This window comes from Cucumis sativus, chromosome 3 (assembly GCF_000004075.3).
Source record: "Cucumis sativus cultivar 9930 chromosome 3, Cucumber_9930_V3, whole genome shotgun sequence".
Taxonomy (NCBI): domain Eukaryota; kingdom Viridiplantae; phylum Streptophyta; class Magnoliopsida; order Cucurbitales; family Cucurbitaceae; genus Cucumis; species Cucumis sativus.
The window spans coordinates 1426237-1442331 of NC_026657.2; the positions used below are offsets into that span (position 1 = coordinate 1426237).

The following is a 16095-nucleotide window of genomic DNA, read 5'->3' on the forward strand; positions in this document are numbered from 1 at the left end:
AAATTAACAATAAGATTACTATTAAAAATAATAATAAAAAAAAGTTCTCCATATCTTAAAAGAAGGAACATTTAATTTGTCATGATTTCACTTTGATTTTCCACTTTCCAAAGTTCAAATGAATTATTAACAAATTCATACTCATACCTTTTCAGAGAGAAATCTCACTAGATAGCATCATTAAATGTATATTCTAATCTTTTTTTTTTTTTTTTTGTTTACAACTTTAAATTCTTCAAATCATCAAATGTATCATAACCTTATTTTTTAAAATAATTTTAATATGCCCCTATGCAATTTTTAAGTAAAAAAAAAGCATATGTTACCAAATACGAATTTGCATATTTTGGCAAATATATATAATACACACTAACAACATACACCTCTCCTCTTTAAAGTTTTGCAGTTCATTGTTCCATCTCTCTTCTACCGATTTAGATGAGTTGTTTTTTTACAGTAAAAGTACTTTTACCCCATACAAAGCATTCTTACTTTTATTCTTTTAGACATTTGGTTAAAGAAGTAAAGTTTTTTTAAATCTATAAAGTGCTTGAAAGTATTGAATAAGTGCATAAGAGAAACATTTCTTTAGTGATTATTTCCTCCCCAAATGAAGTAATTCTTCTCAGAAACGAGAATGTTACCAAACAAGCACGGATTAATAATTCCTCATGCAAAGAGGTGAAGGGTTACCTGCTGCCAAGGGAAGCACTTTGGACTGCCATCTGCCATATTCTGCAACAGAGCTTTGTCATAAATAATCATACCTCATTAGATATCAGAAAATGAATAGCCATATTCTCCTGTTGGGATATTTCCAAAACAAAAGAAAACCCCAACATTTTGTTTTCTCCAGTTCTAAATCAACCATTCTCTTTGCTTCACAACACAAACAAATACAACTGAAAACGACAGCCAGAAAAAAAAAAAAAATAATAACAAAAATGGTTTTTCAAGAAAAATATAACCCAACACAAATGCCAACTTGCCTTCCACGATTTCTTGATATCTATCAGTTTCACATTACGTCCAATCAATCATGTTAGAAAGAAAACAAAGAGAGAGAAAGTCATCTATTACTACTGAAGATATATGGAGGTTTTTATACACATGAATGAAGAAAACACAACAATAACTTTCTCAGGAATCTTTTGTCTGTTTCAAGTACATTAAAATATTAAGGTGATCAGAACTGACCCAGCCGAACATCTCTATCGAGACGGTCGGCATTCAGTGTCCCTGGAAGCTCTCTGAAACCTTCATTGAAGATGGAATATGCACTGGAAAAATTGGGGATTCAGAGGTTAGAAAGATGACATGGCCTCAATTGTAACTCAATAGGTAATACTACCAATGCTGGACAACTAGACGACAGAATTCAATGCGGAAGCTACCACGTTATTCAAAACATGGCATGATCCTCAATCATAGCACAATAAGTACGATACTACTAATACTGGGCAATAACAAGATGGAATATGCAATACAACTTACAAGCTACCATGATAAGTCACAAGTCACTAAGTAATTTTATTGATGCTGGAAAAATTCAAGACTGAAAAATTAAAGGCAATGGTTAATGAGTCCATATAGAGACACATCCTAATAACATTTTGGATAGGCTCGAAGTGGAAAAGTCAATGCTAACTAGAGGGAAGTTAGGGAGAACTCAAGAGAGTTCAATACTCCTAGAATATGCGATCCCATTAGTTAACTACACGTGTTTGCATTTTAATAGTCCTAACCAACCTTCTAGATTTCTTCCAACTCCCAGCCCCAAATCAGTCTACATCACTGCTCGATCTCATTTTTGCCCTTTATGCCATCAATTTCCCTATCCTTGAATTATGTATTGGTTAGGATCAGGGGCCTACCAATGCCACAACAAAGAAACCTTGCCCTCAAGGTAAGAGAGAGGTAACAGCTGGATACTATGTGATGGCTGGATCCTTTATGGCATCTCATCAGCACACATCCCTTTCCATTGAATCAGAACTTAGGTGGTCCGCACACCCATCACAAATGTGACGCACCCTTGATGGTGCAATCAGGTGACTGTGGTCAATTGCTTACTGTAACCGAAAAGTCCCAATCCAACAATCCTTACATCGATATAAAAACTTGAAAAAGTCAAAGAAGTTGGGAAGCCAACCTCTAATGGCCATAGAGGCTCATAAATACTAAATGTAAATAAATATAATCAGAATATTGGAAACTAAAACAAAACATTATCTTTATCAGGCCAAAAAGATAATATGATAATTCAAAAATAAAGAAATATAATCCATGATGGATGGTGACTCTAAAGCTCTTCTCAAAAGAGACTCCTAGGGCAGGGCAGGGCATAAGTCGCTCTCGCTCCAATTTTTATTCCAAAATGTAGATTGAATCTTAAAACCATAATTTCATCACTTTGTCGTGGAAAATTGAATTTTAAAACTTAAGTTGTGAAACATGGGATTTTCAATTAGTGATTTTTTTTTATTTGTGAGTGTTTGGGCCAGCTTACACGCACCTCGACTAATCTCACGGGATACCCGCCTGACCCTACAACATTTGGGTATCAAGGAAACTTGTAGGAAATTAATTCCTAGGCAGGTGGCCGCCATGGATTGAACCTTCCATCAATAATTTCTTATTTTAGAAGTTTGTTTTAAGGACAACAATTTTTATTTCGACACTTGCTATCAGAAACAGAATTTTAAAATCGGGATTTCTTATTTTTAAAAAATTGTTTGAAAAGGGACTACAATTTTTACTTCAAAACATAGTTGTCAAATTTAAAATAAAACAGGTATTGTTTCTTTTTAGAAGAGACCCTTTACTTAGATAGTCATTATCAAAAGATCAATTAATGGCAAAACAATTATTTTATTTTAACGAATGTAATCCAGCGTTTTCAAAATGAAAGAAGCACCTTAAGACGACAAGTTTCGTAATTGTCTCAGCATGTGGGCTGACAGAAAGACATCCCCTTGTTCAAACAAATAATCTAATGTCCATGACTACTCGACCTTTATTTTTGGTCGCTATCCATGTTAAATCTTCTACAATTTCTTCCCCCAAAAAAAGAAGAGAATCTACTCTCTCATCTTCATAGTTGTAGTCCTAGAGAATATATCAACACCCATCACTGAACGCAACAACGATTCCATCAACAATTTTCCATCACAACTTACTTCTCCGTTCTCCCCTTGTCAACACCTCCCTCAAAATGCATATCTTCAATTAGATATTTTGTCTGTACCGTACCACCATATTTCTGTTGGATATTCTTCTTTCTCAAGCATCACTTGCAGCTAAAACTTCTACGATGGCCTGCTGTACAATTCTTCCTCCATATAAACATCCACCTTGACGCCATTGACAAAATCCGCTTTCAACACCCAAAACGGAAAGCCAATCAACAATGCCTACCATTAATATGAATTCCCTTCATACTCTCTTATGGTAGTGCCTGATTAAGAAGCTAGAAATCTATCAGAGATGTCCCTCTTGCATTGGCAAAAGTAGCCATAGTCCTCTTTTTTGCTACACAATTGAATTTCGAAAGGCAGACTTCCTTCCTCCTACTAAGACCATCTCAATTCCTCTCCATAACAGTGTTACCACCTCAGCTTGTACGACTGGCACCTTCCTCTTATATAACTCAGCTTAACATGAGATTAGCTCCATACTAAGGATTTACTATATTTTCCACATTTTTCTCCATCAAATGCCTAGTCTCCTTTTGCATTTGGTGAATCCCATACCCTGCACTAGACTACCTTAGGAGATGCAGGATGAGATGGTTTGGTATTTGTTGAGATTGGCATAGCCACCACAGGGCTCAAGTGGAGGAGGTGCTTTACATTCTTTGTTTAGAGGACGGGCAAAGTCTTGTGGCTGGATAGTTCCTTTGCAATTTGTGGGGTATTGGGAGTGGGAAGAATAATAGAACTTTTAGAGTGGTTGAGAGATCAGGTGAGGAAGTTTGGGAACCTTATGGGTTTCAGTTATGAGGACTTTCGGTAATTATGAGCTTGGTATCGTGCTTTTGGACTAGGTCTATTTCGATAGCGCCAAACTCTTTTTTCTTTTTCGAGCTTTGTATTTATTTACCCCCTTGTATATTCAGCATTGTTTCTTACCAAAAAAGAAAAGCAAAATACCTTAAATGAGACAGAAAAACATATAGACATGCAGTCATGCATTCTTTTAGTTTATCCAGTGCAATCAAAAGGGCTGCTACAGATGAGGTCTAATGAATGGAATGAGAGTTTCTATCAAGTACAACAAGTACCTCATTTCCCCAGATCGCCGATGTCCAAGATTTAGTAGAATGATGCAAAAACCAGTTCCAAGTATCTGCAAATAGGATTCGAACATAGTAAATCTTGCTAAATACTTGATCATAAATTTTTCATTCATCTAAAAAAGCACATATTTTGATGTTGTGGCATGTGAATTTAAAAGAAAAACAAACTAGTTTTCCATCCAATGCATACATATTTCACAATATACCAGACCAAGTTACATCAGCTTAATAAAGGATAAGATATGGAGAACAGAGATTTTCACTTGCTGAAAGAAGACCCTACTCAAAGTTGCAGTAGTATCTATTTTCCAAAAATTTTCAAGAAAATAAAAGGAGAAAAGAGAAAGAGAGAGGCCTTTTAAGAATTGAAATAAAAACAAAGGAGTTTCACATCAAAACCCTAATTTGAAATATCAAGCAACTATTTTCCAAATTTGATTCCTTTTGATTTATTCTTTGAGACACGGGTTCTTTTTAGAATAATTGAAACTAGTTTTTCCAACAACACAATTAGACAACAATGAATGCATAGTAAACCATATTCTAGGAGGCACTTGTTAATTATGTTACAGAACTCTTTGAAAAACTAAGTTGCAGAACAGTTTATGAAACGGCTCCTAAGGTTGGCATCAAAATATCAACTACTGAAAAATTGAAAATAGCGACACCAACATTAAAAATCTAACCAACAGAACATCATTACTTACATATAAAGGTCCAAGGTCCCAGCTATGGGCAACAGGTGCCATGATAAACCAGATGAGAATAGCAGCCCAACCCTTCAGACTGAGAGAGAAAACCACCATCAAAAGGATATCTATTCACAGAACAGAGAACCCAAAATGCAATTAGCCAATTCATACGTTGAACTTCTTTGCATAATTTGATATGATAATTACCAGGAAACTTCAACTTCTCACGTAGAAAAGTGTAGACTTTTTTCTTCAAACGACTTGAAGACTCTGGAAGCCTAAACTTCTGAAAATGCAAGCATCCATGTGAAAAAAAACAATTTAGGCTGAGCTGCCTGTCCAAAATCAACCATTGAGTTTTAGTGGTTCATACCAGGTCATCCTCATCTTCATCAAATTCATCACGAAGATGTTCTGCTGGAGGCTTTGGCTTCACAGCAACAGTCAATGAATCTACAGAGTGAAAAGAGGTGTCCAATTACTGATTTCAAACTAACTTGTCAAATGAGAAGGCCACTGAAAGTCAAAACATTTAGAATACAGTAGAAAAACATGTATGAAACAACAAACAAACAGATGCCGTGCAACAAGCACCCAGAGTTACCACCACCATCACGAAACAGATCCATAAGACAACAAACATGGCCCAATAATTTAGAACTATGATTAGCGGAATAATACTCAATGACAGAGCCAAAATTTCATTTGGTAATAGAAACAAATAACAACATTTAGCAGTGGAGAAATTTACTATCTTTTATAGTTTTATTCGTAACAAAAGCCTCAGTTGATACCAGACAGTTCAGAAACTAATACCACTGACTGTTATCCAAGAACTCTAGTGTTTTTCAACTGTAAAAAAGAAACTTGATTTGAAAAGTCAAGGACTAACCAACGATACTCAAGAATAACAACAAAGTTGAATTACAAAAAAACAATCACAAGCATCTGACAAATGTAAGTCCAAAAACCTGGACGACGAATAATATACATTATCGAGAAACTTGTATCACAAAGGCATTTTTGAACCTTAAATATGTATAATCATTGAAACAACTACCATCACCACAAGAAGTCCCAAAAATCGCAAAACTAGTATCCTATTTGATAACCATCCAGTTGAAAATTAAGCTGACTTTCACCTCTAAGTTCTTTTTCTTTTTTTGTTATGTTGTTCACTTTCTACCGAGGTTTTAAATAACTAAGCTAAGTTTTGATAATTATGAAGTAGTATTTACTTTTACATTTTGACTTACAATTCAAATCTTTTATCCTTAGAAGAGGTGAAAATCATGGTAAAGAAATTGAAAAGAGACGAGCAAAAATTTCAAATACAGAAAAAAAAAAAAAAAAAAACGGTTATCTAAGTCTAAGTTGTGGGATTTAGTTTTAGGCATCCCGAACCCGAAAAGACTTAATTTTTTTTCTATTCAAAGAATCAGAATACAAAACTTCAAGTACTATTGTAATCCCAAAAGATAAAAAGGTAATTCATACGCAAAAGATACAACAGAACGCAAAATCACGCAATCAGCAGAATACCGCAAATATACCGCCATGATTGAGCCGCACATATACATCATCTTCATTTTTACAGTCATCCAAAATTTTTCCCCGTAAAATAAGCTTCAAATTCCCAATCGGCAATCGATTACTCTCTGCAACCAGCTTCCGCAAATCGCACACCTGATAAACAAAATCAATAGAGATATAAAGGCTAGAAAATGGGTAATCATCACATGCATTGACGATTCCGCATAAAAAAACTTCAGGCGATTGATTTGAAAGACGAAGAAGAAGAAAGGTTTTTGAACCTTGATCGTGGAAGGGGTGAGAAGGCGAGAGGGGCGTGTTGGCCCGATGGTTCGAACAATGACTTCGACTGTGTCTTGTGGAGGAGTGCGATTACTGATGCTCGAATCGGCTCCTCCGGTGATGCTCCGATTGAAATTGGAATCCTCAACGATCTCCGCCATGACACAGTCAAAGATTTCGCCACGCCTTCGTCTTCGTCTTCACCGAGAGGGAGCTTTCTTCTTCTCTCATCAGAATCTGAGTAATCCCTTTCGAAGCTGATCTATGGAAATTCCGATTCTTGACCCGGAAGTTCTTTATTTTTTAGAATTGACCGAACATAAATACCTTTTTACCCCTAGATTTTGAGTTTCAATATTTACACTTTCGCGTGGAATTGACAAAAATAGGTCAGGTAGATAAAGATTTTTAGGATTTATCGTAAAAAGGTTGACATTTAGAACAAATTAGAGGTGAAAGGATGAAAATACTCTAATTTAATTTCCTCCTTCCTCTTTTCTTTTTACTTCCTTCAACTTTTGGTGCCTACATTTCTTCTCTTTCGTCCATTTCTTCTCCACTTCCATCCATTTCTTCTTCACTATTAATCCTATAGGTTTGTAAACTGAGTGAACTTTTCTTTAATCCCTCTTAGCCTATCTCGTACACATCTCGCACATATCTCATACACATCTTTGTGAATGTTCCACAATGAAATCATCGAAACTACCATTTTTTTTGTAGTTCTGTGAATGAAAAATGGGAAAGGAAGAAAAAAGAAATCAAAGGTTTTGTGATAATAAGGAAAAATGGAATACGCACACGAAAAGATGAGAGAAAAATGAAATATTCTTTTTGGAAGTGAGAAAATGGATGAAGAAGGAGAAGAAATTCCATAAATTGCTTTTTAGGTTTTTTTATAACTAAAGTCTAATATAGACTTTTCCAAGTTAATTTGTCTTAAATGTCATATTTTTTAAAATTTATCCTAAAACTCTTTAAACCCTTAAAATTATCTTTTTTTTTCTTTTTTTTTTTTTAATTTCCTCACTTTCTTTCATATTTTATTCCGTACATATTCACTTTTTTTTAAAACAAAAAACTTTACGATATTAATCTCTATTAATTGTAATTAATTAAGTTAGTTAATTTTCAACTAATATTCCTTATCTATTAAAATTAATAAAAAAATTCCCACATCACAATTATTTTAAACTAATTAACTAAAAGTTAATACCAAATGATAATGTGAAAATTTTAGGGTAGAAATACAAAATATTGAAGCATAGAAGTTAAATGAAGAGTATACTCAAAATTAATAATAGAAATATAATATTTTGAAAATAAGAGATCAAATCAAAACTAAACTCAAATTTTATAGGCAAAAATGTTACATCTAAAAAATGTGAGAATCCAAATAAAAAATTAGGTATTTTTGTTTCGTTCCTTCTTAGCAAGTTTTTTTTTTAAATTTTTGACACGGTTTCTAAAATTAAATTTGTATAACCACTTGCAGGTGATAGCAGTGGAATGGAATGAAATTATGTTATTTTGCTTGATGGATGACCTAAATTTTGGAGGAGAAATAAGATTTGTATAATTTTTGGAACATAAAGTTTTTGTTTGACGATAGACGATTTAGTTGAAATTAACAAAACCAGAATACACTTTCTCATTCTCGTTTCATCGTTCTCTTACGACATTTCTTCTCTCACACCTAAGTTTGATTTTTGGTTTTCTTAATTTTTAAAAATTTTAAGCTTATAAATATTATTTTTCATCAATAATTTTTTTGTTGTTCACTTTTAATTCATGTTTTGAAAAACGAAAATAAAATTGTAATTGTACTTTTTTTTAAAAAAAAGGTAAGATTTTTTACTAAGAATTCAAATAACTTTTCCTTAGTAAAATGAGAAAACAGATACATCATTTTTTAAAACTAAACAACCATCAAACATTGCATAAAATATGTTTTTTTATATATAAATTTTGTAAAGGTATTGAATTTTATATAGAGGAGTGAATCGAACCTTTAACTTCGAAATTTATAAACAATAAACATATAAGTTAAACGGATTCATTTTAATAAAATTATAATCTTGGGTAACTTTTCTTACCAACATGTTTTCCCTTTTAAAAAAAAGTGGTCTTTTAAACTAATCCTCAAACCCATTAAAAAAATTTTCTAATAACAACAAAGTATTTATATATACTATTGAAGGGTTAAATTAATGCATTTGCATGCACACACACAAATACCAAGAACCCTAAAAGCTTAAATCTTCTTCCCTTTTCTAAGAAGAATTAAGAAAGCTTTCTCTCTAAGGTTTTATTTTTGTTGAGCCAAAGAAGATGAACAAAGCATTTATAATTTTATATATAGACAATCTCATTACTCAACTTTGAACACTCTCGCCAAACATTTGTCCTTAGGATGAGGGAATGGTGCGTAAGTCAATTTGGATTTTGGATTAAGTCGTTCCACCCTGCATTCGAAAGTTTTGTTCAGTAGAGATAGAATAACGAATATGCAATTTTTAAGATAAATAGTTAGTTTAATCCCTCCCATTTCTATATAAAAAAAGAATATTGTATATATATTTATATATGATATTCTTTTTCAAATTTTGATATATTTATAAGAAGAATTATTTCAAATATAAAAATTTCTAAATTTATTAATAATTAACACAAATAGACTTATATCGGTTTATCAATGTCTAGTAGTATCTATTATTGATAATGATTCTAAATTGTTGCTGGTTCGTTTTGCTATATTTAAAAACAAGTATATTTATAATGTGTATTATTATAAGTTACTAGTATGAAATGAATATTATATTATTCATAAAACAAACTCACTTGTAATTGAGGAGAAAATGATGAAGAAAAATTGAGATCTCGAGCTTGGCCAGATCACTGCCAGGGCACAACCTGTTTCCTAATCCAAAAGGAACAAAAGCTCCTGGTTTGACTCTAGTATTCTGTTGAGAAAAATCAAACCAAAATACCATAAAATACCATTACAAATGAACATAAAATATCACGTGTATTTGTATATGACAAAATTTGGTTCAACTTTCATTGTCTATTAGTGATAGACCACATCTCTAATAGAAGCCTATCACTAAGATGATTATATTTACAATTAATTTCTTAATTAAATAATAGAAGTTTATCATTGATAAGATTATATCTTTAATTGGGTCTTCACATAGGAAACTTCAAACTACTTAGAACAATAAATGAGAACTTAGAACCGAAGAAAACTAGACTAATCACTTTAAAAACGACTCAATGTATAGTTAAAAACTTATAAATCAACAACGTGCAACAACTTTTGTTGGTGTATGACATTTAAATAGAATTAAAAAGAGAACATTACGAACTCTAGCTTAGAGTTGAACACGAGTTTATAATTTGATCTCTTGTATATCGATAGAAATTTTATCTCACATTCACAAAATACTTTAACACACGTGAATATTGAATGGAGAGATACACTAACTTTTAAGTTATATATATGATATAGACAAAGTTGAAGTTGAAGTTAAAATTGAGGCTAATATGATAGTGTCCAAACATATGTCACATTAAAAATGGAAACATATTTAGGGAATGAAAAGGTATTAGTATTGGATAAATACTTACATCCCATCTTGAAGGGTTAAAATCTTGTGGGGAAGAAAATGTTGTTTCATTCACATAAAGCTCAGATAGCCAAGGTAATACTTTCCATCCCTTTGGTATAATTTTACCTAAAAGAATAAAAATGAAAATGCAAATAATTGTATAATAATTAAAAGCCAATTAAAATGCTATATTATGAATTTTTATATTTTCCCTAAATTAATTAAAATATATTATCTTTATACATCAAAAGCCTTTTGAAATTTAATTTACTATATCACACACACATTCTTTAGTAGTTAGATATATAACCTAATAATTTTAACAGAGATCATAAATAATTTTTCAACTATTATAATAAATCATCAAATGTACTTAATAAATAAATATAACTATAGTATATAAATAGAATCGTTATATGTGGTAAATATCATATAACTATATAGATATTAACTTTGATAACTAACCATTAATTTCGACATCAATCGTTGTCTCACGATAAAGCAAAGATGTGATACTACCAACACGAAGTGTCTCGTCAATCACCTGAAAATTAATACAATAAAATCTAATAATGTTCTAACCATTTTTCTTTATTACTTAACTTTTATCATATGTTTAAAAATATTAGCCAAATTATAAAAGGGAGACAATTTTTTGGCCATTTTAATAATTTGAAATAGTTTTATTTCTTTCTTTCTTTAAACTTTATAAAGTAAATGGCAAAATTAAAAGAAAAAAAATAAAAGAAAATGTATATACCTGAGAAAGATATTTCATTTGTTTAAATTCGGAGAAATTTATACCCTTTTGAGTTGAGGGTCTTCTTCTAATAAGCTCTTCTTGTTCTTCCTAAAATATTCAACCACAAAATCATTGATAGATATTGCGATAATTAAATATTGATGAAAAAGGAGTGACTTTGCATTTACAAGTGTTGAATTAAATATAATGTTTAGTCATTGTTTCTTTGTCTTTTGAAAATATTCACAACGCAACAAGATGGATTAGATTAGAAGATGCTATATTAACTAGGTTGACATCTATCTAGTATCCTCATCATGTATGTCTTAACATCAAAAGCGATGTCATTAAATTTGAATTTTGAATTTAGGGTTTAGACGAAAATAATTTGATAAACAATGGTATCGATGTGGATGATATTATTAATAAAGTTAGGAGAAATTAGGAACACTAATTAAATTACTTTACCTTCGCCTTCTGAAATGTATGTGGATGATCTGTAAGAAACAAAACAGCCCACATAGCAGTGTAAGCTGTAGTTTCATGGCCTGCAAATAACTTACCAAATATCAAATCTCTAATGGTCTCATCATCCAACTCTTCACCATCTTCATCTTTCACATCTATTAGAAAATCCATCGTATCTTTTGCTTCCCAATTTTCCCCTTTCCTCTCTTTCATTGATCTCTTCTCATTGATGATACATTGAAGTCTTTCCATCAACTTTTGTCGTGCCTATATATATTATATAACAAGGAATAATATTCAAGGTTAAATATATATATGATATCATAGAAGTTCCTAATTAAACTTAGGTTTCCAGGAAGGAATGAAGTTATTGTGAAACTTCAAAGAGGTTTATCAAGTTCTTCGAGTATTATTGTGAACTCTTGGAGCCTAGCCCATGAAACCGTTGGGAGTTCAGAATGTAAAAACTTTTTGGTCACTTTTAAACTTCACACATCTAGTATTAACGTAAGAGTATAAGAGTTTAACACTATGTTTAGTTAAAAAAATATGTCACAAACCTATTTAAACATAAAATTGAAAATTGTTCAAGAACAAGTTATTTAACATTTTAAACGTTTAATTAGTATACTATTAGACACCATATCAAAAGTTTGAAAAACTTTTATTATTAGATATATATTTTAAACTTTAAAGATTTACTAAACATAAAAACTTGTCAAACGAAAGTTCAAAATATTTGAGAGGAACAAAGAATCAAATGAAATAAGTTTAAAGCCAGTAGGAATAGGAACATGAATAAAGAGAAGTTATCAGTCTCAGTACATCCTCATCCTATCTGGCTTAAGTCTTTTTAAATTAAAGGAACAAGTAAACATGCAATTTAACTTGTAAAAAAGGATAAAGTTTGATTTACCTTGAAGGACTTGCGAAAGCCAAAGCCAGGAAAGTTGATGGGCAAAGACAAAAATCCCGCAGCAACTTCATAAAACAAAGAACTCTCATTTTCTCCCATGGAAGAGGTTGAACCCATAAAAATGTTCCAAATAACTTTGAAAGTTAACTTCTTCATCTCAGTCAATAGCTCAATTGGGGACTTCATGCTTGCCCATTCCTCTAACCCATTCATCACTGTTTGCTCAATATCATTGATATAAATCTCGAGCGCGGTGTGGCTGCTGATCGGGGCTGTTGTGAGCCGCCGTAGGCGCCGGTGCTCGGCCTTGGTGACTTGCATAAGTGATTTTCTACCAGATAAAATTACTATGTTTTTGGGTAAACTAGGAGTGAATATTTCTTCATTTGTCAAGACTTGACGACAGATCTCAGGTGTGTAAACAATAATACTTGGCCTCCCAAGTAAGTGAGTTTTGTACATATCAGCTTTCCCATATCTATAGTAAAAATAAACATTTTATTATAAATATATGAAATTATCATAAAAAAAGAAAAAAAACACACAATTTATATTGTTATTTTATTTTCTTTAAGCTCTGCTCTTGCTTGCTTTGTATTTGATTTATGATAACTGATAATATGGTATAGATTTTGGCATCCAAACATATGATCATGAGATTGCTATGAATATGTGTCAACCCTGATTGAGAGTATCTTTCGTACATCTACTGATCCTATGCTTTGGCACATCTTTTTTTCTTAAAGAAATATAAGATTGATAATGATGATAGGAGAATACACTTATCGTGTGCTCGAGGCAAATTTTGATTTTATTAGTCATTCTTCTCTTATTTCTGTGAATTTTTTATCTTATTTTTCTCCCTCAATGTAAATCCTTATAAAATTAAACTAAATAGGAAACTTTCTGACGACCAAAAATAAAACAATAATTTAAAACTAGTGCGAGAGTACACGTTCACATGATCTCAATCCATTATTACAAAACTGACCATACTTAATGCTTGCAGTTTTGATATTTTTTATAGTTTTAATAAAAACTGTCAAGTAGAAGAAAAAAATGTCAATAATAACTCATAATAAAAAAATGCATAATTTTCTTTTAAATTTTAAATATTTGGTAGATTAAAAATGTCAAGATTAATTTTAATTACTTGACATTTAAAAAATGGGCATTTTCAAAAACAACAAAATAAATTAAAATATTTACAAGGTATAACAAAATTTTGGATTTTATTACTGATAGTCTTGTCACTGTAGCATATTAATGATGAATGATAGAATTTGCTATAGGATGTAAATATTTTGTAAAATCTATTATTTTTAAAAATTTCCCTTTAAAAAATGTGAAGTAACATATTTTTTATCCATTTTCTAAAACACTCTTCCTTTTTTTTCAAATTTCTCAATTTTATCCAATTTGTCTAACTAAACTTTTCCCTCTTTTTTTTCCCCAAAATTTCCTTTTATCACTCCAAATTCTAGAAAAGCCCTAGTCTCCCATGCACGAAAGCCCTAGTCTCCCATGCCAAACTTCACCCAAACCTCTACATTTCTTCTCCCTTTCTCTCTAACCTCTTCCCTCCTCCTCCTCTCCTCCGCCATCGCCCACAGTAGTCCCTCCAACGATGATGACTTCGCTGTCGGAGACAACCCTTCCCCTAATAACCTCTACTCTAAACCTCTCGTCCTCATTAAGATCACTTGCCTCATTCTCATCTTCTTCAGTACCTTCATCCCCGAAATCTCCCCTTGTTTCTTCAAATGGAACAACGACTTCCTCCTCCTTGGCACTCAATTCATCGATGGCGTCTTTTATGACACCGCTATGATGCATTTCCTTTCCGATGCTAATGAGACCTTGCGCGATTTGAGTCTATTAGTCTCTCTACTTCCTCATCGTCCCCTTTGGGGATTTGTAATTCTCCACCCTGACCCCATTCCCCATTTTGGAAGGTCGGGTCGAGGAATCCCTCCTCTTCAAAATAGTTTCTATGTATAATTTATTTTAAAATTTTTATTTACTTATTAACATTAATAATTAAAAAAGATTATTTGTTTATTTTAATAAAAAATAATAAAAAGTTCAAATTAATTATATTATGAAATGAAATTTAAAAGAAAAGTTGAAAGAGAAAGGTTAATATATAAATAGTAGCTTTAACAATTGTAATATATTTATTTTTTTTTAAAAAAAAGGAAATGGAAAGAGTTATGAATAGTAAAATATTAAAATTATTTATTTTTATCAATTTTATAAATAGTTTTAATATTTTTAAATATAACAAAAATATTTTTTTAAAAATAAAATATTGAGCGATGAATAAATTTGGCTACATTTTATAAATAGTTTCAATATTTTGTTATTTTCTAAAATGTCCCAATAACATTATATTAAAAAGATTTAGAAAATATTTGAGGGAAGAGATACCCTCCCACGAAACCCATATTTTCTCCTCGGTTTGATCCACGCCCCACCCCGTTAAGGGATAGGTACCTGCGGAGACCCGACCCCATGGGAAGTTTTATTTTCATCCTTAATTAGTTCGATTCAAGATAAAATTTTAAAAAATTAAATATATTTAAGAACTAAGTTTTGTATTGATATTGAAATTCAAACCAACACAAGAGACTTAAAAACAAAGGTGTAATCTATCAAACAAATTAAACTATAAACTCAAATTCGAGTTTTAAACACACAGTTATTTGAACAAAGATGCACAAATTTTAGATACAAAAACCAAACAACCAATATAAACATAGCTTTAATTATTGTACTAAAAAAATGTAATATTGATCTCGATAATAAAAAAAGGATAGAATCGACACATATAATTAAACTGAAAAACAACAACAAAAAAAGAGTTGGGAGATCAAATGCAACCTGATCTGAAGGGCTTTAACGAAATTCTGAGGTTGACCAGAAGTGTAATCTTTGATGAAAGATAGAGTAGAACCAACAAAAGGCCAACCCATATGACCAGGAGGAAGCTTAGGCCATAGTTTCCCAAGCTTAACTTCATAATACCAATCATTCAATCTCTTCAAAACTCCGAAAACTAAAACTAAACCTCCAAATATCAACACCAACCAATTCATCATCATCTTCAACTCCATTAACTATATTATGTTTAATTTCCATAATTCAATGCTTCTTATATATTCATCTTTTGCCTATGATGATCTATAGTTGACATTTTAATTAATTCTTTATTTTATTTATGCATTTTTATAATCATCTTTTGGAACAATTTCCATGGGGGTTGAAAAAAACCTCTTAACCACCTTATTATATATATATACACACATGCATTAAACTAAGCTATATAGCTCCTAATTTTATGGTCTAGGGGATGTGATCTCAAATTAAATATAAATAGTACCAGTATTTATAATTCAAATGCCAACAAAAGCAAGTTTCTAAAATAATAATAAATAATAAAAAGTCTTTAGATTTAACTTTTGTTCATCTCCTATTCGGTCAATTGTTGGTTAGATGAAAAGAGTAATTTGTGTATTTTATAAATATCGTGATTAGAACTTACGAATAAGAAA

The 16095-nt window shown here is 31.3% G+C and overlaps 2 protein-coding genes across 2 annotated transcripts; both read right to left on the reverse strand.

The window, feature by feature from the left end:
* Positions 1-948: 948 nt before the first annotated feature.
* On the reverse strand, positions 949-7089 carry LOC101223066. The gene is made up of 7 exons (XM_004148680.3): positions 6804-7089; positions 6543-6675; positions 5363-5442; positions 5197-5275; positions 5005-5114; positions 4283-4347; positions 949-1280 (listed from the first exon to the last, which is right to left on the reverse strand). The coding sequence occupies exons 1-7, from the start codon at positions 6963-6965 to the stop codon at positions 1187-1189; spliced, it is 723 nt and encodes a 240-aa protein (XP_004148728.1). The 5' UTR covers positions 6966-7089; the 3' UTR covers positions 949-1186.
* Positions 7090-8932: 1843 nt separating this feature from the next.
* Positions 8933-15899, reverse strand: LOC101209146 (beta-amyrin 11-oxidase). Its single transcript, XM_004148707.3, has 8 exons — positions 15425-15899; positions 12542-13019; positions 11626-11892; positions 11176-11265; positions 10881-10959; positions 10435-10541; positions 9646-9767; positions 8933-9269 (listed from the first exon to the last, which is right to left on the reverse strand). Exons 1-8 carry the CDS (start codon positions 15655-15657, stop codon positions 9176-9178), a joined length of 1470 nt encoding a protein of 489 aa, XP_004148755.3. The 5' UTR covers positions 15658-15899; the 3' UTR covers positions 8933-9175.
* Between the last annotated feature and the right edge of the window lie 196 nt (positions 15900-16095).